The sequence below is a fragment of the Macrotis lagotis genome, chromosome 3, assembly GCF_037893015.1.
Source record: "Macrotis lagotis isolate mMagLag1 chromosome 3, bilby.v1.9.chrom.fasta, whole genome shotgun sequence".
NCBI lineage: Eukaryota > Metazoa > Chordata > Mammalia > Peramelemorphia > Peramelidae > Macrotis > Macrotis lagotis.
Genome location: NC_133660.1, coordinates 272,850,200 through 272,876,815, shown reverse-complemented (window position 1 = coordinate 272,876,815; position 26,616 = coordinate 272,850,200). Strand labels below are relative to the sequence as shown.

The window sequence follows — 26,616 nt, the reverse complement described above, 5'->3', positions numbered from 1 at the left end:
GTGTTGACTTCTACTTTTGGTCACACACTCCCTGACCCTAGGATGACAGCCCCTTCACCTCAAGGAAAGGCAAATAACTTCCAGAAATAAAACTGTTGTGAAACAAAAGTGGTTAGTCAAGAAAAAAACACAAGAACATAGTGATTTTATTTAGGGGAAAGGGTTTTATAATAAATGATAGATATGAAGAAACAATGAATATCAATAAAATACTTGCAGGATGCACAAAAGAAAACAAAAATGAATTCAGAAAAAAAGCAATCTTATTACAATCTTGTTAAATTACCTATGCATGTATGTATTTATGCTAAATTTTTATTATGAAATTATTCATAAATAAGTTAAAGAATAATTACATAATGGAAGTTTATATTTTCTTAGGTAATCCTTTTTCTTTTCTTAGGCAATCCTTTTTCTTTTTCTTTTAATACTGAAATATATGTTGATAAGTTCACAATAAAAAAGAGAACTAAAAGACATTAATGAAAGAAGTCCAGAAAAGAAGAAAAATTCAGCAAAGTACATTTTTGGGGGTAGAAGGTATCTTGGTATCTCTTGAACTACATTGTATTTTAGTGTTTCTTTGTTTCCTCAACACATAGGACCAGAATAGGAGGAAATCGGCCAACTTCAATAATTTGGTTGAAATTTGGACTGTTATAGGTGAGAGGAGTCTCTTACTGCAGGATTAGGAAGGAGGAGGTGATTCTCATTTCTCTGGTCTTAGTGATCCCTTAAATTCCTGGATTCATTTTTATATCTTCTATTTATTTCTTATAAACATGTATGAAAAGGCAAATTTTATATCTTTCCGCACCAGTTTAAGATAATAACTGGAACAGAGAAGACATATCATAAATGTTTGTTTGTTGAATGATTGAAAGAACAATCTTAGTTTTAGGGCAGGGATGACAATTTTGCCCTTATTCTATAGGTGATAAAATCAAAACTCAGAGATGTTACATGGAAGACGTTGGCTCAAACATGTAGTCCTAGTTTTGTCAGGACTCAAAAAAAGAGACGTTGACTCTAAATCCAGACTCATTAGAATATCTAGCTTCATACACACTTCTAATAAAGATATAACTGAATTTCTTGACCAAGTTTCTTTCTGTTTCTTCTGTAGCCATTCTAGAATCAAATTGAAAAGAGCCACCATTATCAGTCACAATTCATTTCTACATATACATTTTCATTCCCCTCCCAAGTTCACTTTTTTGCTCCACAGTCTCTTCACGGCATTCTTCACTTCTGCATTTCTCAAAGTATAAATAATGGGGTTCAACATTGGAGTAACCACCGTGTAGAACACCGCCACAAGTCTGTCTTCAGTGAAAGTGGAAGAGGGTCGCAAGTAGAGAAAAGTGGCCGGACCAAAGAATAGAAGGACAACAGTGATGTGGGAGGCACAAGTGGAGAGAGCCTTGCGTCTCCCCTCTGCTGACTGGTTTCTCAAGTGAACCAGGATGACAACATAAGAAGAAATCAATAAGAGAATGGAAATCACAGACAATAAACCACTATTGGCAAATACTATAATCCCCTCCACAAAAGTATCAGTGCAAGCAAGCTTGAACAAGGGATGGAGGTCACAGAAATAATGGTCAATCACATGGGGGCCACAGAAGGGCAATTTGACAGTGATGAGAATCTGAACCAGAGAGTGGATCAAGCCCCCTAGCCAGGAGCCAAACACCAAAACACGGCAAACAGGACGGCTCATGATGGTCATGTAGTGTAGTGGTTTGCAGATGGCCACATACCGGTCATAGGCCATCACTGTGAGCAGGAAGGTCTCAGCAACTCCAAAGAAGTGGAGGAAAAAGATCTGGGTCATACAGCCGTCCAAAGAGATAGTTTTATTCTCAACCAATAAGTCAGAAATGAATTTAGGAACTATAGTGGAGGAGTAACAGATCTCTACTAAGGAAAGATGACTAAGGAAGAAGTACATAGGGGAGCTTAGACTCTTGCTAATATTGACAATCAGGATGATGAGTCCATTGCCCAACATTGTGGCCATATACACAGGAAGAAATATCACAAAAGAAACTCTCTGTGCTTCTCGATCTTGAAAGAGCCCAGTGAAAATTAACTGGGTTACATTGTTTTTAACAGCCATGAAATCAAATCATGTCACATCAACTCTGAAGGAGCTCAATAAGCCTGAAATAAAACAAAATAAGATAAGACTATTAAGAAAGTTTCCTGCAATAAGTTCAACAGATAGAAACATGGAAATATGGCTGATGGATGGATGGAGGGATGGATGGAGGGATGGATGGAGGGATGGAGATATGGATGGATGGAGGGATGGACTAGAATATGCATAGATTAATGGATACACAGATAGATGAATGGATGGAAAGATCATGGAAGGATGGATGGACAAATGAATGGACAGATGAATGGATGAAAAAAAATATTTATTAAGTTCTTCCTATTTGCAAAGCTCTGTGATAAGTTCTAGAATTTAAATAGAAGAGCAGCATAGGCCCTGCTCAGAGGTAACTGCCATTCTAATAGGGCAGGTTAACATTTAGCAAGTTACTGTAAAGTATCTGCCAGTCAGTTACTTTAAAATGTCAAATGTGAAAGGTGAATGCAAAGTATTTGATCTGATTCCAGAAATTAAGAAGTTATAAGTGCATTAAAAAGTTGAATTGGATCAGGATATAATAAAAAAAAGAAAGAAAAATGGTAACTTTGTTATATTTAAAGAGACCATTGTGAGGATAAAAAAATAGAGAGGGGGGGTGGAGCCAAGATGGCAGCATGAAGGCAGGAATTCCAGGAAACTGGTTCCCCCCCAAAAAACGACTCTAAAAGTCTTCAAATTATGACACTAGCCAAAATTTGGAGGGCAGAACCCACAAAAAGATTGAGTGATACAATTTCTTAGCCCAAGACAATTTAGAAGTTCCACGGAAAAGGTCTGTTTCACCAGGACCAGGAGTTGGAAAAAGCTATAACCGCAGCGCGGCACAGCACAACCACAGTGAAGTGCAGTCAGATTGGGTACTTGGGTCTGTGGCAGAGGGGGAATTTTCCAGACCTCTTGGCCCAGGGATCATGGGCAGAGCTGGAAGGGGGTGAGAGAACTCTGCCATACCAGAGTGAAGGGGTCTGGGGAGGCTGCAGAGGTCCCTCTGCTCTCCCTGGGGCAGGACTCTGCTGTTTGCCCACACTCAGATCCAGGTTGCATTCCGGGCCCCGCCATACCACCAAAAGTCAAGCAGGGACCCTCCTCACAGCTCCAGGGCAGAGGGGAGGGCCTGTGGTCATCCACATACCGAAGCACAGGCAAGAGACAAGTCAAAGCCTCTCATAAGACCTAAGAGAAATTAAGTTCCCTGTGAATTCTCCCCAAAACCCCCCAAAGCCTTGGAAGTACAGTAAATCAGTCATAGGCTGAGGCAATAAGCAAACAACAGAAAAAGAAGAATCTGACTATAGAAAATTACTTTGAGAGGGTGGCTAGGTGGCACAGTGGATAAAGCACCGGCCCTGGAGTCAGGAGTACCTGGGTTCAAATCCGGTCTCAGACACTTAATAATTACCTAGCCGTGTTGCCTTGGGCAAGCCACTTAACCCCATTTGCCTTGCAAAAAAAAAAAAGAAAATTACTTTGGTGCCACGGAAGATTCAGAAGATAATAAAATCAAAGTTTTGGTACCCAAAACCTCCAATAGAAATAGAAAATGGGCTGAGGCTATGGATGAGTTCTAAAAAAGACTTTGAAAAACCAATAAAGGGAGGTAGAGGAAAAATTAAGAGGAGAATGAGAGCAATGCAAATAAATCATGAAAATCAAGTCAACAGCTTGGTGAAAGAAATACAATTAAATACTGAAGAAAATAATCTGTTAAAAAACTAGTTTAGAGGGGCCGCTAGGTGGCTCAGTGAATAGAGTACAGCCCTGGAGTCAGGAGTACCTGAGTTCAAATCCAGCCTCAGGCACTTAATAATTACCTTTGTGCCCTTGGGCAAGTCACTTAAAAAAATCTAAAAAAAAAAAAAAAAACAGTTTAGACCAGATGGAAAAAGCAATACAAAAGGCAAATGAGGAGAAGAATGCTTTAAAAAGCAGAACTGGCCAGCTGGAAAAGGAGATAAAAAAGCTCTCTGAAGAAAAATAACTCCTTCAAATGCAGAATGGAACTAAAGGAAGCTGACTTTGAAAGAAATCAGGAAGAAATAAAACTATACCAAAAAAAAAACAAGAATAAAAAAAATGTGAAATATCTCATTGGAAAAACAAATGACCTCAAAAATATATCCAGAAGAGATGATTTAAAAATTATTGGGCTACCTTAAAGTCATGACCAGGAAAAGAACCTAGACTTCATTTTTCAAGAAAGAATACAGCTTATTATCTTTTGCCATATGTGCTCTCTAAGTTTGAGACTATTTTCTATCCTTTAGATAGATGGTGTCAGAGACTTTGGGAGGGATGTTTTCTGTCAACTGCACTGATTATATACTATTTCAGTAAATATCCTTTATTAAAATAATAATAATAATAATAATACAGCAAAATTGTCCTAAATTCCTAGAAGCAGAGGATAAAAAAAATTGAGGGAATTCACTGGTCACATCCTGAAAGAGATCCCAAAAGAAAAATTTCCAAGAATATCATAGTCAAACTCCAAAACACCCAAGTCAATGAGGAAATACTAAAAGTTGGCAGCAACAAGCAATTCAACTGCCGTGGGTCTATAGTCAGGATTATACAGGATCTGGCAGCATCTACATTAGTGGCTCACAGGGCTTAGAATATGATATTCTGGAAGGCAAAAGATATTGGTTTACAACCAAGAATCAACAACCCAGCAAAACTGAATATCCTCTTTCAGGAGAAAAGATGGACTTTCAGTGAAACTTTCCTACTGAAACTGAACAGAAAGTTTGATCTCCATATACAGGAGTCAGGTGAACTATAGAGGGGGTGGCTGAGAAGGACTAATTATGAGAAACTTAATGATGTTGAAATGGGAAGAAAATACTGATAACTCATATGAACTTTCTCATTTATAAGAGCTGTTAGAAGGAGCATAGTTAGACAGGGCACAGGAAGGAGATGAATATAATGGTATAATTAGTAAAAATATGAAGTCAATGTTTGGTAAAAGAAAGTACTGGGGGGCAGCTAGGTGGCGCAGTGCATAAAGCACCAGCCCTGGAGTCAGGAGTACCTGAGTTCAAATCTGGTCTCAGACACTTAATAATTACCTAGCTGTGTGGCCTTGTGCAAGCCACTTAACCCCATTTGCCTTGCAAAAATCCTAAAAAAAAAAAAGTACTGGGAGGAAGAGAAAGGAGAGGAAGAAGGGGCTAAGGTATTCCACATACGAGTCAAGAAAGAACTTTTATGATGGAGTAGCCTTCATTCTCATCAGAAATGGCTCAGAGAGGAAATAATATAGACACTTAATAGGGTACAGAAATCTATCTTACTCTAGATAAAAATGAGAGTAAAGGGATGGAATAAGGGGGACAAGGGAAGGGAAAGGGACAGTAGGTGATAGAAGAGAGGGAAGCTTGTGGGACAGGGGAGTCAGATACAACACACTTATGAACAGGGACAGGATGAAAGGAATGAGAGAATGAAATAGATGAGAGTGGGAAGGAATAGAGTGGGGTGAAATACAGCTAGTAATAGCAAATGTGGGGAAAATGTTGAAGCAACTTCTCTGGTGGACTTATGATAAAGAAAGCAACTCATCCCAGAGACAGAGCTGCTGGAGTCTGAACACAGAATAAAGTACGCTTTTTTTCTCTCTCTCTCACTATTCTTGAGGTTTCTCATCTGGGGGGGGGGAAGGAAGAGAGGGTTTATGGGTTTATGTTTACTCTCACAACAAGATTATTGTAATAATATAAAATAAATAAACCCCCCCCAAAATAGAGAGAACACTGAGAATGAAAAGCATATTAATAATAAACAGTAATAGTTGCCACTAAAACCGACTTTACTTAATGCTTTAAAGTATGCAAAACACATTACCCACCTTATTGGATCTTCCAAACCACCTTATGAGTCACTATAAGTAATTCATGACCAATTTTTGAGAGTCTGTTAGACATTTACTAGCACACCTTTACTTCATTTTGAATGGTTTCAGCTCTCAGTGTAGAACTTCCCTAGGTTTGAAGAGTTTTTGTTTTTCAAAGCACGATAGGATTGATTTGAAGTTCAGGTGCTTCTCATCCACAAATCAGAGAAAGGAAGAGGGAGAGAGAAGGGGAGGGAGAGGAAAGAGAGAAGGGAGAATTATAGGAACAACAAAAAGATTAAGTAAAATATAAGGAAATAAAGACAGCAATATATTAAAAATCATTCTTTAGGATCAATTGGATTTTTTAATTGTTTTTGATAAATCAATTTTTAGTACTCACTAAATTTCTTTTCATGCTGGTGTGAATTTACTTTACTGGTGTAAATTTATTTTATTATCTATGCCAAACTGATATCAAAGTTGGAAAAACTTACATCATAAGCAAGCACACACATTGAAACTGTCATTCCTTGAGGGAAATAATTTGATACTGGGGAACCTGACATGTTTAAAAATAATTAGAGATAAACATCAAATTATAGGGCTTGTAATAATGGCAGGATCAATTAGATTTAAGGATAGCTCAGTATTAGAAAAGTAATTAGAAATCAAAGCTTTTTCAGCAACCTCCAACTAGGCTTCAGCTTTCTGATCACATTTTTCTTTTTGGCTACTTTAAAAAAAATTATAGTCAATAGGATAGTTTTACTTTTCTATCTGTCTGATTTTCTTTCTGTCTGTCCATCTCTCTTTTGGTGAATTCTTTATGTATCTTAAGGTGTAATCAATTTTAGTAAATGTAGGGGCTGCTAGGTGGTGTAGTGGACAAAGCACTGGCCCTAGAGTCAGAAGCACCTAGGTTCAAATCCGGTCTCAGACACTTAATAATTACCTAGCTGTGTGGCCTTGGGCAAGCCACTTAACCCTGTTTGCCTTACAAAAAACTAAAAAAAATTTTTTAGTAAATGTTCCCTCTATTTTTTAATAGAAACTATCTTCCCCAATTCTCTGCATTTGCATAGGGAAGAACACTCTCTGTAGAGTTAGAGAAGCTGAGTTTGAACCCTACTTGAGATGCTTTGTGACAGTAGGTAAATCACTTACTGTGGTCTCCTTGGGTCTCAGTTTCCTCAACAATCAAAGGAGAGAGACTGGATGATCTCTGTGGTCCCTTCCAGCACTGGATATATGTCCTGTGATCCAGTCAGTTATTCTTCTATGGTGCAATGGATAGAATACCAGGTATGAAGTTAGGAAAACCTGAGTTCAAAACCTTAGACACTTGCTAGCTACGTGCCCCTGGACAAGTCACTTAACCCTGGGTTCCTTGTCTGCAAAAATGAGCTGAAGAAGGAAATGTCAAACTACACCTGTATCTTTGCTAAGAAAACCCCAGAGTCAGACATGACTGAAATGATTGAACACCAAATCTTTCTTATATTCTGTACATCTCTAATATCTCATCCCTTTTTGTTGTTTGGCACAACATATTTCTTTAGCAGATTATTGAAGTTTCACACTAATGACGGTTTTCTCCTTTAATCTTTTTTTTTTGGTTTTTGCAAGGCAAACGGGGTTAAGTGGCTTGCCCAAGGCCACACAGCTAGGTAATTATTGTGTCTGAGGCCGGATTTGAACTCAGGTACTCCTGACTCCAGGGCCGGTGCTCTATGCACTGCTCCACCTAACTGCCCCTCTTTTAATCTTTTTCGCAATTCAGTTAGCTTTTCAACTTTTGTTGTCTTATCATTAGGTGAGCATATATATATATATATATATACATACATACATCTATATATCACATATATACATATATATGCAGTGTGTTGTGAAAGAAAAAACATTGGCTTTGAATTTAGATAGGTGGTTTTGTAATTTTATTTATTGAAGTCAATGGGTTAAGTGACTTGCCCAAGATCACACAGCTAGGCAATTATGAAGTAGCTGAGTTCGGATTTGAACTCAGGTCCTCCTGACTCCAAGGCTGCTTGCTCTTCTATCCACTGTGCCACCTAGCTTCCCATGAAGTTAGCTACTTGAGTTCAAAGTCAGCCTCATTTAGGTATAAACATTCAACAAAACAATAAATCAAGTTTGTGATATTTTCTCCTGCCTGCCAATATTTGAGACAGAAATGCCCACCTGAAAATGCAATAATTGTTTCTTCAAAGAGAGTGAAAGCTGTTCAACACCCACCTGCATGAGAATCAAGAAATTTTATTTCTACTTAAAATGATCCAAAAATATGAGCAGGTCATTCTTGAACTAGAAACATTCATTATAACAAAAAAAAACCTTCCAATTCTCTAATGATAAGAGAAATGCAAATGAAAATGACCTTGAAACTCTCCCTTTACACCCATCAAAAAAGTTAATACAAATGATCGAATTAAATGTTGGTTTGTTTATGATTTAAAAAAAAGAGTCAGCCTCCTTTGGTCCACTGGTGGCAGAGCTCTGGATTGGTTCCAACTTTTTAGAAAGCAACATGACATTATGCCCCAATAAAAACTACAAATCCAGCTTAGCTTCCAAGAAAAGATTTTCATAAAAAAAGAAATAGAAAGAAGTAAGACAATGACTATGTTTTGAACAGAGAGGTTCCAATATGTTTGAGAAATCGATTCCAAAAAGTAGTCTCTGTATCCAAATTTGGACTATTCTATACTATAAATATATGTAGAATATGCTGATTGTTTCCAACCCATATGTCAACCACATATACAACTTCTGTATTGAGATTGAATATCAATAAATAATAGAAATTGTGTCACATATAAGCTTTTTACCAATCCTTAGATATTTTAAATAGCATTTTTTTCTTTAGTTTTGACACAAAAATTGAAGGGAGGGAGTTTGGAGTTTGATCACAAGATTGGAGTTGGACTAAGGAAAATTGGGACACAAAAGCAATATGTTAAACATATTGAATGACAAAAAAATGGGATGAAATAAAAAAGAATTAAGAGTAGTCAATGGTAGTCAAACTTTTTTTCAAGGAATGAGAAACAACAGACGGACAGTCAAGATGTTTTGTCCTTCATTTTTGATGAAGACCATGACATCAGGGAGGTAATGCCATAACAAGCTCGTGAATTGGATTTGAGTGAGGGGATCCTGGGATGACACCAACCTTACTTTCTCCTCCATAGCCATATGGGTCCAGTAGCCAGATATGAATCAGGATGACTAGAGATGGCCCTGGATATGAGGTAATCTGAGTTAAGTGGCTTGCCCAAGATCATATAGCTAGTGACAAGTTTTGAGGCTGGATTCATACTCCTGTCCTCCTGACTCCAAGTACATTATTCTATCTACTGTGTCACCTAAGTGCCCAGCTAGTTTGGTCACTAGAATAAGAGACTCAGTCTCAGAGTTGTGGGTTCAAGTCCCACACTGGGCAAGATCTTTTTAAAGAGCTAGAGGAAGACCCCTAGTAATTCCAGTAGACCCTTCACAGGGAAGGGAGGAGGAAGAGGGAGGGATTGGTACTGACAAGAATCAGAGCTGGTGAGAAGATAAAGAAGGGGACAGAAGAGATTATTTCCTCATTATGATTCTATGTCTTACGAACAGTTTTATTCATTTCAACAAAATAGATCTTTTTGCTTCAAAACATACATTCACACGTATCCCCCCTCATCTTTGATTGTTCAGATTCATAAATGTCATATCTTAAACTGATATATATTTAAGTATGTATATATATATCATAAACAATAAAAATATCCATTTAATACTTCTATCTTTTGCAAAGATAAACTAAAGGAAAAATAGTGAATGATTTGATTTAATTAAACTCAAACATTTATTGAGCATCTATTATATATGGAGACATCATGCCAGGGATTAAGATAAGAAATTTTATTCTAAAACATGGAAAAAATATTTCCAAGGAGTTCACATTTTATTAGAAGTTTGATACCAGCTGGGGCAACTACATGGCATAGTAGATAGAGCACCAGCCCTGGACTCAGGAGAACCTGAGTTCAGATTTGATCTCAGACACTTAATACTTAGCTGTGTGACTTTGGGCAAGTCACACAATCCCACTACCTTGCAAAAGTAAAACAAAACAGGGGCAGCTAGGTGGCATAGTGGATAAAGCACCGGCCCTGGAGTCAGGAGTACCTGGGTTCAAATCCAGTCTCAGACACTTAATAATTACCTAGATGTGTGGCCTTGGGCAAGCCACTTAACCCCGTTTGCCTTACAAAAAACCCTAAAAAAATAAAACAAAAATAAAACAAAACAAACAAAAAATGTGTTACTAGTTTCAGGCTATAGTGGCCTGAAGGTCAGAGGACCAAAATCCTTAGAGGTTCTCTTAACTGGGGACACAAAGGAGAAGGGGAGTAAAAAAAGAAGAAAATGGGGCTATCTACTAGCCCTCTTCATCTTACATTATTTGCCCACCCCTCTCAACTTTCTTTGTATATAGCTTTTACACTTTTTTAGAGGATAAAAAGTTTCTTCTCAGCTTCCACAAAGCACCTTCCCACCAAAGCCAGACCATGGTAATTAAAAGTGAGTCAGTGGCTGAGAAGGATGTCTCTAGGTTTATAATCTTTCCTGGCACTTAAATTTCAGATCTCTGGAGAGAGAAATCATAGGCAGGCAAGAAAGAACAAAAGCAAAAGACCTTCCAAAGCATGTCTAAGATAAACATTTGAGATCCCTAAGGATCAAGCATGAGAATGGACTGTGTGACAAATGGATTTCCCACATTGTTCCTCTGAGACAGAAATGAATCAACATTGGCCAACCTTAGAAAACATAGCCAACATAAACTTGACTTTATTTCCTTATTTTCAGCAATCTTAGCCTATTGATTCCAAAAGTCCTTCAATCCCTAGGAGACAGAAATTCTTCTTCAAACATAATGCTGCCTTGAGACAGTGTGGAAGGCAAGATGACCTTTTAAAGATGAGGATCACCCCAAAGTTTTCTACATGATCAGAAGGGTTCTAAAATTTATAGTCCAGCTGTGAGAAGAAAATACTGAAGCACTGGATTATGCCTTCCTTCTTATTATCCTTGGTAAGATGGAGAAAAATATTCACCTTTTTAAATATATGTGTATGTGCCCACAATAGGCTAAAGATGGTAGCCACCACGGAAAGTAAAGGAAGAATCATAGAATTATAGAATGTCAGAGTTAGAATTGACATGAGAACATATATTGTTAGAACATAGAAGGAACTAAGAATGCAGAATATTGAATGGACATTAGAACACTGGAAATAGAAAGACAGATTTCAGAGTCAGAATAAACATGCATTTATTAAAAACAATATAAGATAGACAATTCATTAAGTTCTGGAGATACAAAGAAAGATCAAAAGAAGAAGTACGCAGTTGCAAAGAGCACACAGTCTAAAATGGCCATGACATGAAACTATGTATAAAGGAACAATATTTAGGGAAAATCAGGGAAAACTAATAGAAGAAAAGTACTGGAAAAACTTCTTGTAAACCAAGATTTTATTTGGGATTTAAAGGATTCGAGAACTGGAATGAGGAAGAAGAAAAATCTAAGGATGGTGACAATTAGTGAAAATACCCACAGTTAAGAAATAGTGTGTCCTGTTTGAGAAATAGCAAGAAGGCCCATATCATTGTTTCGGTGGGGGGTGGGGTATAGCAGGGAATGATATGAAGGAAACCTGAAAATACAAAGAGTGAGGTTATTGAGGCCTTTAACAAAAACGAGTAGGAGAAATTATATTTGATGTTGGAGACAATAGGGATCCATGAACAGATATTGAATCAGAGGTGGAGAGGTGACATGATCAATACCTTCACTATAGGAAGATCAGTTTGACAGTTGAGTGGGGAGAAACTTCAGGAAGGGAGGACAATTAAAAGATTATCTAGGGGCAGCTAGGTGAGGCAGTGGCTAAAGCACCGGCCCTGGAGTCAGGAGTACCTGGGTTCAAATCCGGTCTCAGACACTTAATAATTACCTAGCTGTGTGGCCTTGAACAAGCCATTTAACCCCATTTGCCTTGCAAAAACCAAAAAAATAAAAGATTATCTGATGGTGCGAGTATGATGTAGTAAGGACCTGGACCAGGGAGGTGACCATGTCAGAGGAGAAAGGGGAGATTATGAGGAGAGGTTTTATAAAGGTAGAAACTACAGGACTTAACAAATGATTGGATATGGGTGGAAAGAAAAAGCAAGAAGTTAAGGATGACACTTAATTATAAATATGTGTGAAGGAGAGAATGATGATGCCCTCAAGAGAAAGAAGAGATTCAAGAGAGAATGATTTCAGGGGAAAGATTAGGGGTTCTGCTACAGGCAGCTTGAATTTCAGAACTCTATTGGACATCCAATATGAGGAGAATGAGGAATGGATCTTAAAATACTGAGCATAGAATTCAATGTTGGAAAGCATTTATGATGTAAAACATTCATTATCATAACTATAAAGGACTTATATTCTTTATTTCACCAAAGAGAATACATGTGACCCAGAAAGAAGTGACTTTCTCAAGCAACCACTATTTAATATCAACAATCATACTAGAATTCATCTCTCAATTTAATGCTCTTTCCCTTATATGGTCTTACCTTCTCCATGGCATCAACTTTCTTATTGTTTTAGCTGGATCAAAGTTTATGACTTGCCTTCATCCTACCCACAACAAATCTCAAGGTGATCCATGATCTCTGAAAACAAGTAAAGTGTATCCTGCAAGCAGGTAAATCATTCAGAGTCCGATTCAAAATACACAACCAAAATACACAATCTTGCCTTGCCCCCTAGAAAGAGAGAAGAATTACAAAAGACAATGTTAGCTACTAACACTATATGATATCATTGGCTCACCTGCATGTTTTCCATTCTGAGGTGCCCTAACCTTATAAAATGCACTAACCCAGAAGCTAAGATCAGGAGATCAAATTCCCCAAGGGATTCTTTATCTCCCTTGGGAGAGAATTTTACCAAAGAAATAATGACTTGGGGAAAGGTTGAATACCTGCTTCAATTATTTCTTTAGAGGTCTGAGTTTTCCCCCATTTCTAGAGTAACACTGGTCGATATCTCTGTGGAAGGTAGAGTTGACTGACTGAAAAGGGCTAGATCCTTTCTAGTCTTCATCTCTGGTTATTTAATCAGCTACTCAATGTTATAATAATTAGCTTGCTTTGCAAATTTTCTTGGCAATGACACTAGAGCAGTTTGCCATTTCCTTCTCTAGCTTATTTTTACAGATGAGAAACTGAGGCAAAGTTAAATGATTTGCCCAGTGGCACACAACTAATATGTTTCTGAGACCAGATTTAAACTCAAAAAGATGAATTTTCCTGACAGATATTAATCAAGAAGCTGCTGTGGGCCAGAGATATGCTCGGTGCTTGTGCCCTAAAGATAAAAATATGGCAGCCCTACCCTCAAAGACCTTGCATCCTATTGCTGGTAAATGATATGATCCCAGACAAGCATGTAACAGTCGTTCTGGCAGGGCTTTCACTGGAGTCCCTAAAAGAAGATCTAAGTCACAGAGATACTGGGAACTGCCATTTTGTAAGTCTTGGAAAATGCAAAGTAACCATGGGATCAATATTGAAGGAAAGAGTTTTTATAGTTTTTTAATCTCACCATACAGAGAAGTTGAAGAGAAGTAAGGGAAAAGTAGTTGGACACAGGGAGTAGTGGCAGCAAAAGATGGAGGAGACTTTCAGCCTTAAACGTTCATTAACCAATTCAGATCTTGAAAATTTGAGGCAGCTAAGTGGTTCAGTGGATAGAATGATGGATATGAAATCAGGAAGACCCAAATTTTCTAGTTCTGTAATTAATCATGGACCAATCATTTAATCTCTATTTGCCTCAGTTTCCCAATCTATCAAGTGAGAATAATAATAGCACCTACCTCCCAGAATCATTGTGAGGTTCAAATATTTGAAAGGGTTTTTTTTGATTATGTAATATTTTGGTTTTCCTCAATTACATGCAAAAACAATTTTAACAATCATTTTTTTAAATTGTGAATTCCAAAATCTTTCCCTTATATTTTCTCTGCCCCCCCTCATTGAAAAGATATGCAATTTGAAATGTTACACATATGCAGTCATGCAAAACATTTCTATATTAGTCATGTTGGGAAAGAAAGACATTATCAATGAAAGAAAAAATATACTTCAATCACATTCAGACTCCATCAGTTCTTTCTCTGGAAACGGATAGCATTTTTCATCATTTGTCCTTAGAACTGACTTGGATCATTGTATTGCTGAGAACAGCTAAGCCATTCACAGGTAACAATTATGCATTATTGCTGTTTCTGTATACAGTGTTCTCGTGGTTCTGCTGATTTCACCTTGCATCAGTTCATGTAAGTCTTTAGACATTATTCTGAAAGTATCCTGCTCATCATCGAGTGAAATAAAATTTGTAAAGTATTTTGTGAACTTAAAGTCCTATATAAATACTAATTATGATTAATAAGAATCCTTTTTTAATCCTTCATGATCTATTGGGATTCTATATGCCAATTACAGTTTAATTGGAGATCATATTCTCCTGCTTGAGAAAAAAAAAAAGGAAATCTAACTTTAAATTGGAGGATTTTGCTAGAAATGAAAAACAAGTTCCTGGTCAGAAGTTTTTAGAACTTATTCTTTTTGGGGCAGCTAGGTGGCACAGTGGATAAAGCACCAGCCCTGGAGTCAGGAGTACCTGAGTTCAAATTTGGTCTCGGACACTTAATAATTACCAAGCTGTGTGGCCTTGGGCAAGCCACTTAACCCCAATTGCCTTACAAAAAAACCTAAAAAAAAAGAACTTATTCTTTTCTTTTTTATATATATTAACACATCTGCCCTTATTCTATGCTTACCAGGCTCCCATTTTCTACAGTCTTGTAAAGATCGTTGATAGTTGCCCAGCAATCACACCTGCCATTTCTTTCAAAACCCAAAGATATTTATATATCCTTGGCAAAGTTTATCAGATTAAATATGTTAGGATGTTAAGGATCTCCTGTAAAAGGCTTCTGTGATTACTACCAAATATGGTAAAATATGTTTAGCATTAGAGTCTAAGCAGCTTCTGTGGCTAAAAAGTAATGACCCTATATTTCTATGGCACTTTCCTCACAATAGCCCTATGAGATAATAGTTGACATGCACATAGCTCTTTAATATTTACAATGTATTTCTATATCCATTTTTGTTCCTCATCATAAATCTATGAAATAGGGATTATAGATATCATGATCCCAAATATCATGGGTCGATACAGCATTTCTCCCATTCTGTCTGCCTCTACACCACCCCACTGTATAGATCAGTGGGGCATTGACTGGGCAGAGATATGATGTAGTGAGATAGGCAGAGATAAATGGAGCTCCAATAAGGGAATCTTGCAAACAAGGTTAGCAATAGATAAAGAGCAAGTGGTAGTGGTTAGGTCATATTTGAACAATCTGATAGGTTGGGTTTGAAATTAGAATAAAATGAGATATTTCTAGATAATCTAATAAAATGATTGCTAAACCATGACACTGAAATGATGTCCAGTCAGGAGACAGAAATGACTTGAATAGATGCAGCCCTCCTCTTCTCCAAACCAAATTGCATCTGGTCAGCTAGGGTGGTGACTCACATGGAAGTAAAACATCTGCAAAGTCTGAGGGTCACTGACTCCTTGTGGATTGGCCTCTTTTAAACCTTTAGGCAAATATGAAGATGTGCCAACAGTTTGAGCCTTGGGATCCTGGATCAATCAGTTACAGAAATAAATTCTTTGACTTTTTTTGGGGGGGGATCCCCTCATTTAGGTAGAAGCCTTAATTAATATTACTTCCACTATACCAGAGGAGTAGGGTGGTAGAATTGCTCCTTGCAGGGAATGGCTGTTGAATCTGGTTAGCCTGCTTCGTGACTAAATTTATTCAGTATTCTTTGTCAAGGACTGAAAGCAGGGAAAGCACCAACTTTTATGAGTTCTAGTTCATACTAGACCCCAGGCCCTATATCCTAAGCAGACTTGCAATTCTGAATGAAGAGTTTATGTCTGCAGCGACAGACCCTACTGAAAACATAGTCAAGATTAAGCAGGCACTCTTTTTTGCCTAGTCATAAGTGAGAATGGAACAAACTTAAATGACACATTTCCTTGAAATTCTTGGTTCATATGAACTAAGGCAAGGGACTGGCAGGTGTTTGTTAGCTATTTTGTGTGTGATTAGGCACTGTTCATTGTTTTTATTGTTCATTGAATGTATTGTATTGCATATATTGATGAAGGATATAAATGCTACATATACTATTGAAACATGTTTACTTCTATGAAGAATTGACTCCATTATTCCATTCAATGGCATGCATGTATATGGTTAATATGACTGTGACACTTCTGAAAATCAAAGACTCTCTGCTGAAGGTTTTATCAGGTGATGGTTAGCAATGCCATCTTGATTGAAAGATTGAAAGAAATAACAAATCAGAGGGGGTTGATTTGAGGAATAAGAGTGATAAGGTCTTTATTAGGTCCCATGAGTGGCAGATTTCAAGGAAAAATGCTAGAAAGTTCTTCTATCTCTAGTACAACCTTAGTTAAGCCTCATTTAGGGTCTTTACTCATCTCTCCAGTCACTTTCTTACTCCACTGCTTCTTCATGGCATTCTTCACATCTGCATTCCTCAAAGTATAAATCAGTGGGTTCAGCATAGGGGTAATGATGGTATAGAACACAGCCACCATCTTATCTTCTGTGAAGGTGGTTGAGGGCCGCAAATAGATGAAGATGCAAGGCGCAAAGAACAAAATTACCACAATGATATGGGAAGCACAGGTGGAGAGGGCTTTACGCCTCCCCTCTGAGGAACGGGTCCTGAGGGAGAACAATATAACAGCATAGGAGCCCACAAGAATGATGAAGCAGCTCAGGGATATCATGCCACTATTGGCCACCACAATGACACCCACCACATAAGTGTCCGTGCAGGCCAGCTTCAAGAGAGGATGGACATCACAGAAGTAATGGTCAATCAGATTGGGACCACAAAAGGGCAGCCAGACAGTAAGAAGGGTCTGTGTAATAGAATGGATGAAGCCCCCCACCCAAGAACTCAGCATCAATATGGCACAGACTCTCTGGTCCATAATGGTTGTATAGTGCAAGGGCTTACAGATAGCCACATACCTGTCATAGGCCATCACTGTGAGGATGAAGATCTCAGTGCAACCAAAGAAATGGACCCCAAAGAGCTGAGCCATGCAACCTACAAAGGAGATGGTCTTGACCTTGGCTTGGAAGTCTACAATCAGTTTTGGAGCAGTGACAGAAGAGTAACAAATATCAACAAAAGATAAGAAACTGAGAAAGAAGTACATGGGAGAGTTGAGATTTGGGCTGCCCTTGATGGTCAAGATAATAAGAAAGTTCCCAAAGATGATGATTGTGTAAAAAAGTAAGAAGAGTAAGAAGCATACTTGCTGTAGCTCCTCATTCTGGGACAGTCCTGTAAGAATAAATTCTGTGACATTACTTTCCATGAGATCTTGATAGTTTTCAAATGATCCAAACTATGTAAATTTACCTGCGGGTATGAGGAAATAAGAATGTCATTAGTCGTGGATCACAAGTGGAGTCTATGCCAACTTTTACTAAACACACTAGCTTGAAGTTCCATTTCCATGGCAGACTGGGATGGATGGATAGGGAGATGATGAACAAACACATCAAAGATTTCAAATTCCTGTCTTTGTACCTGAAAACTCCTAGACTCATAATTGTACATCTGGGAGAAACTTCAGAGGTCTTCATGTCCATTCTTTCAATTTCCATTTGAAGAAACCAAGATGAGACGGCTAGGTGGTATAGTGGATAAAGCACCTGCCCTGGAGTCAGGAGTACCTGGGTTCAAATCCATTCTCAGACACTTAATAATGACCTAGCTGTGTGGCCTTGGGCAAGACACTTAACCCCATTTGCCTTACCAAAAAACTGAAGAAACCAAGATCCAGGGTATAATTCACCCAAAATCACATAGGAATTCAGTGGCAAAACCATATCCTAGTCCTTCCTACTTACTTCTGGGAAATTACCACTGGGAACTACTAACCCCTGTGCAAAAAAACAAATTGTTTTTAAATCACAACCTCTCTATGATTTAGTAGAAAGGTACCTGAGACTCAGAGGGGTTAAGTGACTTCCATGGGTCTCAAATGAGAGAAATTATTTCTCTCATTTCTCTTATATTAATTACCAATTAATAAATTAGGATTAAATGTCTCCCTTCCTATTTCTCATTCAGGGTCCAGCCCTCATTTGATCATTCATTCAGTCTCCAAAGGAATTCAGTCTGAGTTTTTGCCTTTAGGAAATAATCCCCTGTCATTGGAAGCTTCCAGTAGAATTTAGGGTGATCAAACATATGAAGGAGAAAACCAACCATTGTAGTGTGGGTAAAGTTGAAATTTTTTAACAAACTGTGAGAGGCAGCTGAGTTTCATGATCAAATCACATTCTCAGCAGGAGGAGCTGAAGACTTTTAACCCACCTCCTCATGAATATGTCTCCTCTCTGATTGATTGCTCACCATCAGGATTGATCTCTACCAATCAGGGACACCCCCTTTTCCATTTAAGCATTCAGTTACCTCAGTGGTCCAGGTCTTTGATCACCAGGAAAAACTACAGAACAACATTTTAGTGATTATTGGCTAGTGAAATTATTAAATTGATTATTAATTACCCAGAAACTCATCTCTCAGAATTTTCCTTCATCACACACAGTAATACTAGCATGATTCACTAATAGATTTGCCTGGATCCTATGCTACAATCCCCTTCTCAAAATTATTAATGAAGAAAAACTAGCCAACTGATTTGCTCTTTGTAGCAGAAACAATATCTTATTAGAGAAAGGAACATTAGATAACAGAGATACTGTGAAGAAACAGGCTTAGTGATAAAGATGCTCACTAACAGCTTTTAATTCTCATTGATACAGCTAATGTCATAGAAAGAGCCCGGGATAAAGAACAAGGCATTTGGATTTTGATCTTAGTCCTGCAATGCACTCATGTGATTCTGGATATGACTTTCCTTCCCTGGGCCTCAGTTTCTTCATCTGTAAAATCAGGTAGTTGAACTAGAGAATCTGAAATCCCTTCCAGTTCTGACATTCTGTGAATCTTTGTTTCTTGACCACATTTGATGAGCCATTCACAAGGTCACTGGGAAGAGGCTATCCAGTTTGCATTCAAACAAGGAGATGAGGGAGTAGCGATTTCCCATCCACTGAACCTTCTCAAATGGCTTCCTCATTTCACTTCCCTCACTGCTCAATAAATGCCTCTGATCAATGCAAAGCTCAAAAAATGTTTGCTCTACAAGGGACTTTGGAACACAGATCACAAAACATCAGAGGCAGAAGAGACTGCAGAACATAGAAAGCCAAGGAAAGAAGGAATCTGAGCTGGGAAGGGAAACCCTGCATAAGTGAGGAATGAGACTCCAACTACCCTGAAGGTAGCTTAAATGTACTGATCCTAGACTTAGGATAACCAATCCATTAATAAGCATGGACTGATGCAATTCTTACTATGCAATTCTGGAGATACAAAGGATAGACAAAATTAGTCTCTACCATCTAAATGGGGCAGTGGATAGACTGGGATCAGGAAGACCTGTGTTCAAACCTAGCCTCAGTCACTAGCCTGCGTGACCTTTAGCAAGTCACTTCACCCTGTTTACCTCAGTTTCCTCACTTGTAAAATCAGCTAGAGAAGGATATGGTAAAATACCCTAGTTTCTTTGCCAGGAAAACCCCAAATGGGGTCAGAAAGAGTCAGGCACAACTTAAAATGGCTGAACAACAACAAACTAAAAGCAAACATTCTAATAGGAGGGATACCATGACTTAAACTAGGAAATGCAGAGTAGATGGAAGGTAACCTGAAAGGGAAAAGTTTTAGCAGCAGTCTGGGGTCTGAGGAAAGGGACAGAGGAAGGCTTCCTGCCAAAGATGGTTGCAAAGAAGTGGCAAGTATGATTGCTGAATGACTATTGGTGATCTTGAAAAGATCAAATGAAATTATGTATACAGTCAGTCAAGCGTCTGACAAAAAGCATTTATTGGACGTCATTATATAAAATTATATCAATTATTTTTCCTGTTGGTATTGTTATTATTTAGAAAATAGGAGAGGTGCCACAAGACTGGAGAAAGATAAATATCCCTGTTTTCATAAAAAGGGATTGGAGTAAAATCAGAAAATCATTAACTAATGAATTTGACTTTCATTTCTGGAATAATTCTTCAAGATTTAATCAAGGTGAACTTTTCTGTAAGCATTTAGAAAAGACAAGAATGGGGGGAGGGAAGTAAGATGGGGGAAAATTATAAAACTCAAAATAAATAAAATCTTTAATTTAGAAATAAAAAAAGAACAGACAAGAGTGCCTGCCAACTATCAACATAGCTTCAGCAGGTCCAGATCATACCAGATTCATTTCCTTTCCTTTTTCCAACAGGGTTATTAGACTAACCTAAATCAGGGGCATGTTGTAGTCACAGACTACTTGGAGTTTTATCAAATAAAATATATCAAATAAAAATATCAAATAAAATCTTTTGACAAAATAAGAGACTAGATATTGACTAGTTGCTTATAAGTTAGCTGAATTCAGAATTATTTGAATGACCAGACTCAGTGGAACTCGTTATCTTTCCCTCAAGCCCTAGCCTCTTCTAACTTTCCAGTCATCATCTTCCTAGTCATCTAAGCTCAAACCAAATTTCATCCTCCTCTTGTCCCTCTCACTCCCTATATCCAAGCAGTTCGTGTTCTATTGCTGCTTTCTTTTTAATTTAAAATAAAACCAGCTTTTCCATAACAGTAGAAAAATGATGATTGCACATTAAGTTACAAATCTATTGCACCTCTTTTGAAATATCAGTTAAAGTTTTGTAACATTTTTTCCCTTTTTTTCTTTCCTCTCTCCACCATCACCCTAGAGATGGCTACCACTACACACAAACATGTGTGTGTGTGTGTGTATTTTGTGTGTGTCTGTGTAAAATCATTCTATACATATTTTTATTCATCAGTTCTTTCTCTGGATGCAGATGATCTATTCCTTCATAGACCTTTTGTGTTTCATTGGGTGTTTATAATAGTCAAAATCATTTAATTACTCAAAGTTATTCTTAAAACAGCATTTCCATAAGTATATACAACATTCGCTTGGTTCTTGGTTTGCTCTTCACTATTCCATAGAACTCTAGCCATGGTTTTCCAAAATCAACAAGTTTATTACTTCTTATAGCACAGACAATGCATTCAGTCCTTCCCCATTTGATGAGCATCCAGCCCCCCATCCACAACTTCCAATTTTTTGTTATCACAAAGCAAGTTGCTATAAATATTTTAGAACACGGAGGTCCTTTTCTTTTTTCCATAAAATCTCTCCTTCGTGCCTGCTTCTTTCCTCTGACATTGAAATCACCCCGGGGTAGGACTTCTGAACACTGAACCATTGCAGTAACCTGCTAATAGCTCTCCTAACCTCAGTTCTCCTCATTCAATCCATCCTTCACTCAACTGTCAAACCGATCTCCTAAAAGCAAAGATCTGGCTATATCCAACTATTACTTCCAAGAACAAATATAAAATCCGCTGTCTCTAAAAGTTCTTCCAAATCTGCTCCACTTTAGCCTTTCCAGTCTTCTGCTCCCTTACTCTCTCCACCTACTCTTTGACCAAGTGGCACTGTCCCCTTTTCTTTCTTTCACAGGATATTCTATCTTCTGATGGAGTATTTTCACTGACCCCCATGCCTAGATAAATCTCCTGAGTTTCCCTGTGCTGTTGTCGTTGTTGTCAGTCAGTCATGGCTGATTATTTGTACCCCACTTAGGGTTTTCTTGGCAGAGATGCTGAAGTGGTTTGCCATTTCCTTCTCCAACTCATTTTACAGATGAGGAAAACTGAGGCAAATAGGTTAAATGACTTGCCCAGGGTCTCACACAATTAGTGTCTGAAGCCAGTTTTGAACTCAAGAAGATAGGTCTTTGTGACTCCCAGTCTGGCACTCTATCCATTACAACACCACCTATCTCCCACCTAGTGTTCCTGGCTTCCCTCTGAAGGCCCACTTTTCCCAGATCTCCATAATCTTAGTAAGTTTTCTCTAAGATAAGTTCCAATTTATCCTGCATATATACATATATATATATATATATATATATATATATATGTAGGTGTGTGTGTGTGCGTGTGTATAGTTCATATAGAGTTGCTTGCATATTGTCTCCTCATTTGTCAGTGACGTTCTTGAAAGTAAAAACTGATTTTTGTCTTTCTTTTTATCCCTAAAGCTTAGCACAGTGCCTGGGGACCCCTTGTAGGAGTTTAATTGATGCTAATTTAGTGACTGACCTGACCTAAAAATCCACCATTAATGAAACAATGTCACCTTGAAAAAGTGGAGTGCCCCAGGTATGTATTCTTTATTCGGTGGTATTGAATATTATTATAATAAGTGTGAAATGAGAGACGGCACACTTTTGTCGGAAGTGCATATGATGAAGTAACTGCTTGACATCTGATGAAAGTTCAGATCTAAAAAGATGTCAACAAGCTAAACTAATAGGAAGAATCAAGTGATATCAAACTTAATGCATATTTATTATAAAATTTCATATTTTTCAATGTTCAAATGTTCAAAAAATCAAATTCACAGACATGGTGAAAAAACCATATCTCATCAGTATCGATCTTAAACTATAAGGTAAGAGTATTGCTGAAGTATAAAGTGAATAATTTAGTTTATTTTTAAATTAAAATTTTCTTCTATATATAAAACTAATATAGCCAAGAATAGAAGGAAAGCAGAAGAGTGGAAAGAAATTTTCATAGACTCTATCAGATAGGATGTGATTGAATTGAAATACTGCTACAGTGCGAAAAAATTACAAGTTGGTTTATTTAGAAAAACATGGAAAGACTTGGACCAATGAAAGAAGATACTATCCACCTTCAGAAAAAGAGTTATGCATAATTATGCATAACATGACTTTGTAAATAGATATATGACTTTGCATATGGGTATATTGTGTATACATTTGTATCTACATATGTGTCTGTTTATAGATATATGTTTGGATATCCACATTTAATTATAGCCTCCTTTAGGATGGGGACAGGGAAAAGGAATGGGAAATAAATGTAAAAAGTACACAGGAGAGAAGAAAAAAAAATCTAGAAGGAAGTAAAGAAAAATTGGGTAACTTTGGAAAAATGTGTAATATGTATAACATAGGTTTTCTTCAAATGGAAATTGTTTTCTATTTAATCCTCTCCTATGTTCTGTTGTGCATATGGAAATGTTCTTTTTTCTTTTCTTGTTTTGTATTTAACTTTAAAATGAGTTAAAAATTTACTAATAATAATTTAATAATAAGAAAAAAGCTAAATAGTAATTCTTATGGGAAAGGTTTGAGGGTTTCAGTGTACCACAAGCCCAATGAAAAGATGACACAATAGTCAAAGGAAAAAGTTAGCCTAAGCTGTTTTGAGAATCATCCCATTCAGAATTATACTCTTCCATAGTCAGACCTCATACAGTGTGTGGGGCCCTGGGAGATGAAACCTAATTTATGAGTGATTAAGGAGTAAGGAGACTCAAAAGAGAGATGTTGTAGTTAATATTTAACAATTGGCCCTTCCAAAAAAAAAAGAAAGAAAATGTAGGTATGACACATTTAAGTGTTAATGATTTGCATTATTATCCTCTCTCCAAAACTTTCTTTTCTTTTTTTTTAAGGTTTTTTCAAGGCAAATGGGGTTAGTGGCTTGCCCAAGGCCACATAGCTAGGTAATTAAGTGTCTGAGGCTAGATTTGAACTCAGGTACCCCTGACTCCAGGGCCAGTGCTCTATCAACCGTGCCACCTAGCCACCCCTCTCCAAAACTGTCTTAAGTCTCAACAATCAATAAAACCATAAATGAATATCTGATTTGAGATGGCTCCCACCATCTTTCAAGAAATTTAGCAGTGAAGGACAGGAAAGATGATGATCGCACTGAGTGGAGTCAAGGAACGGGTTTTTTTTTTAAGGACTGGGGAACCCTAAGCATTGATTATGCATTCATTTATTCAATAGTGAAGGAATGAAGGAATAGTGAAGGGAAGACTGCCAGATGGAAATTGGGGTAGAGGAGGTAGCAGATTACCATTGGAGCAATAACTTGGAATAGGCAGGAGAGAATATGGCAAAAAGCTAAAGAGGAGAGTTAGGCTTAAGGAATAGACATTTACCTCTTCTTAAAGGATGGGAGGAAAAGAGCAAAGAATGTGTGATAACATTGAGACGTGACACGGAGTAGAAGGGCAGGAGAGGGAAGAGAAAGTTTATACGAACCTTCTTCTTCCTGAGTAGGAAACTAAATCATCCCTTATCAGTAGGCAAAATGGGCTTGTGAGAAAGGAAAGGGCTTAGGATCCTTCCTGCAGGACCTGAGATGTGAAGACATTCAAGGTCAGTGAGGAGCGGAATGACATTTTCTAGCAGGGACATGCAGTGAGGAGGCAGCAGGTAAGGCAGAGCTGAGCATCCTTTCACAATGAGAGGTGAGGCTCAGCTCTGCCTCACCCGCTTCCCCCTCACTGCATGTCTCTGTGTATGGAGAGAGTGTCAGTGTCAGGAAATCCTTGGATCAAGTCCCATATCTGACACCCCCTGGCTATGTAACCCTGAGAAAATTAACTTCTCAGGACCCCCAAAAGATTATAAATTATAGGTCTGGTTTGCCAGAGAGACAGGGAGAGTATGGACAACAAATAAAAAATAGACTAAGGCTCTGAACTTGGATTCAGGAAGACCAGGTTCATTTACTATATACTAAGTTGCTGTTTATTACTTTTGTGATTCTGAACAAGCCATTTCATCTCTCCTCACTTTTACTTTCTTCCTCTATAAAATGGGTATAATAATAACATCACATACTTAATAAGACTGATAGGAGGGTTAAATGAAAAATTCTTTATAATGTACTTTGTGAACCTTAAAGAATTATATAATTGGACTATACACAGTGTATATAACACAGAGGAAAGAGAATTTGGGCTAGGAAGGCTTCTCCTCACATCCTGCTTCTGACATACTGGCTAGATGACCTAGGGTAAGTCAATCACAACCTCCCAGTGCTCTAGGCCACAAGTCCCCTCAGCTATGAATTAAAAGGTCTCCATCATCATTGATAATTTCCTGTCATCTGAGAGTCCCTTAAAACAATGAAACCCCAGATCCAGTCATTTTTCCTATCCCTAGTAATAATAAAGAAGAAGATTGTGCAGCTCCGATCCTGGTTTCGGGAATCAATTCAACTGATCTAAGTTTGTCTAGGACGGAGCTAGTAAAATAGGAAGAGGGTTAATACAGCCAAAAATGGGGGAAGTTCAAAGGGATTGACTTACTTGCAAAGTTTCAAGGTGTTTTTGGTTCCGCTGCACTATCTGCCTTGCTACAACCCTGTACTTGTATTTTCTTCTTCAAGTGGCATCCGCCTCGAGGTCAAAGTATTTATGGCTCATGGAGGAACAGTCATTCAGTAAAAATAATGAACTGAAATATTTTTCCCCTCTCTATTCTTAATTTAAGAAATTTAATTCTGCTGAGGGTACAAGTTAGAAAGTAGAGAGTCAGGAAACAAGTGTCCTAAACCTTATAATGCTATACCTTGATAAGGATCCAATACTTATTTGTGGGACTGAATGGAACTTAACAGATGACCCAAAAGTTATCTCACCCTCATTCTGAGGGCCGTGGGCATCTTGAACAGTGACTCCCTTCAAAGTAAAATGGTACAGCTTGAGAAAGAGATAGACAAGTCCTCTGAACTCCCAGGAGACTCAAGGGTTAATGGAAGTGTGTTGTCCCTGCCATCACTGGCTCAAGTAATGAGCTCCCAAGAGTCCTTCTATCTGGAAGCTTTGGGCCAAGGAGGACCTCAGTGTTCAGCTGCACCGGTCAGGTGTGGAAGTCTACGGGGAAAAGGGTGTGCCAAGAATATCTACTCTAGAGTTTTGTTCATGAACCCAATCACTTCTGGGTCTTCTGGTCTAGTCCATTTTGTAAGTAAGACGGCTTGTGAATTGTCTAAGTAGGTTCCTTTTTAACATTTTGAATTCTAAATAAATGGAAAGTTATTAAATGACTTTGGTCAATTAAATTAAACCAGTATTTATGAAGCAGCTACTATGTTCCAGATGGGCAGGCACTTGGGATACAAAAGCAGAATTAAAAAAAGCACCAAGCCTCTGCCTTCAAAACGTTTACATTCTACTAGGAAATAAGAAATATAGACAGATAGGTATATAAGTATATATAAAGCTATAAAAACTAAGCACAATATGTAGAAAGCTCTAGAAAAGGCCCACGTGGAAGATAATACTTGAGCTGTGTTTTGAGAGAAGCCAAATGTTCTAAGAGGCAGACATGAGGCATCCAAATATAAGGATCAACCAGACTTGCAACTAAGCAAGTTGATAAGAGGGAAATTAAAGTAACACTAAGGCTGGGGATTG

The 26,616-nt window shown here is 37.8% G+C and overlaps 2 protein-coding genes and 1 long non-coding RNA gene across 4 annotated transcripts; all 3 read right to left on the bottom strand.

The window, feature by feature from the left end:
- Positions 1 to 1,192: 1,192 nt before the first annotated feature.
- LOC141516566 (olfactory receptor 4B13-like) lies at positions 1,193 to 2,122 on the bottom strand. The gene has a single exon (XM_074227591.1). It carries the CDS (start codon positions 2,120 to 2,122, stop codon positions 1,193 to 1,195), a length of 930 nt encoding a protein of 309 aa, XP_074083692.1.
- Positions 2,123 to 6,099: 3,977 nt separating this feature from the next.
- LOC141516565 (uncharacterized) lies at positions 6,100 to 12,797 on the bottom strand. The gene is made up of 3 exons (XR_012476746.1): positions 12,639 to 12,797; positions 7,164 to 7,275; positions 6,100 to 6,203 (listed from the first exon to the last, which is right to left on the bottom strand). It is a non-coding gene; the product is annotated as an uncharacterized LOC141516565 (long non-coding RNA).
- A 3,841-nt stretch (positions 12,798 to 16,638) lies between these two features.
- On the bottom strand, positions 16,639 to 21,189 carry LOC141516564 (olfactory receptor 4S2-like). 2 transcript variants are annotated; one of them, XM_074227589.1, is made up of 2 exons: positions 21,176 to 21,189; positions 16,639 to 17,566 (listed from the first exon to the last, which is right to left on the bottom strand). In XM_074227589.1, the coding sequence occupies exons 1-2, from the start codon at positions 21,187 to 21,189 to the stop codon at positions 16,639 to 16,641; spliced, it is 942 nt and encodes a 313-aa protein (XP_074083690.1). The 2 variants fall into 2 exon arrangements, with proteins under 2 accessions (XP_074083690.1, XP_074083691.1); XM_074227590.1 differs by lacking the exon at positions 21,176 to 21,189 and having other exon boundaries at positions 16,639 to 17,574.
- Between the last annotated feature and the right edge of the window lie 5,427 nt (positions 21,190 to 26,616).

Coding starts and splice junctions, on each gene's coding strand:
- LOC141516566 (XM_074227591.1), bottom strand. CDS start 2,122: ATGGCTGTTAAAAACAATGTAACCCAGTTAATTTTCACTGGGCTCTTT.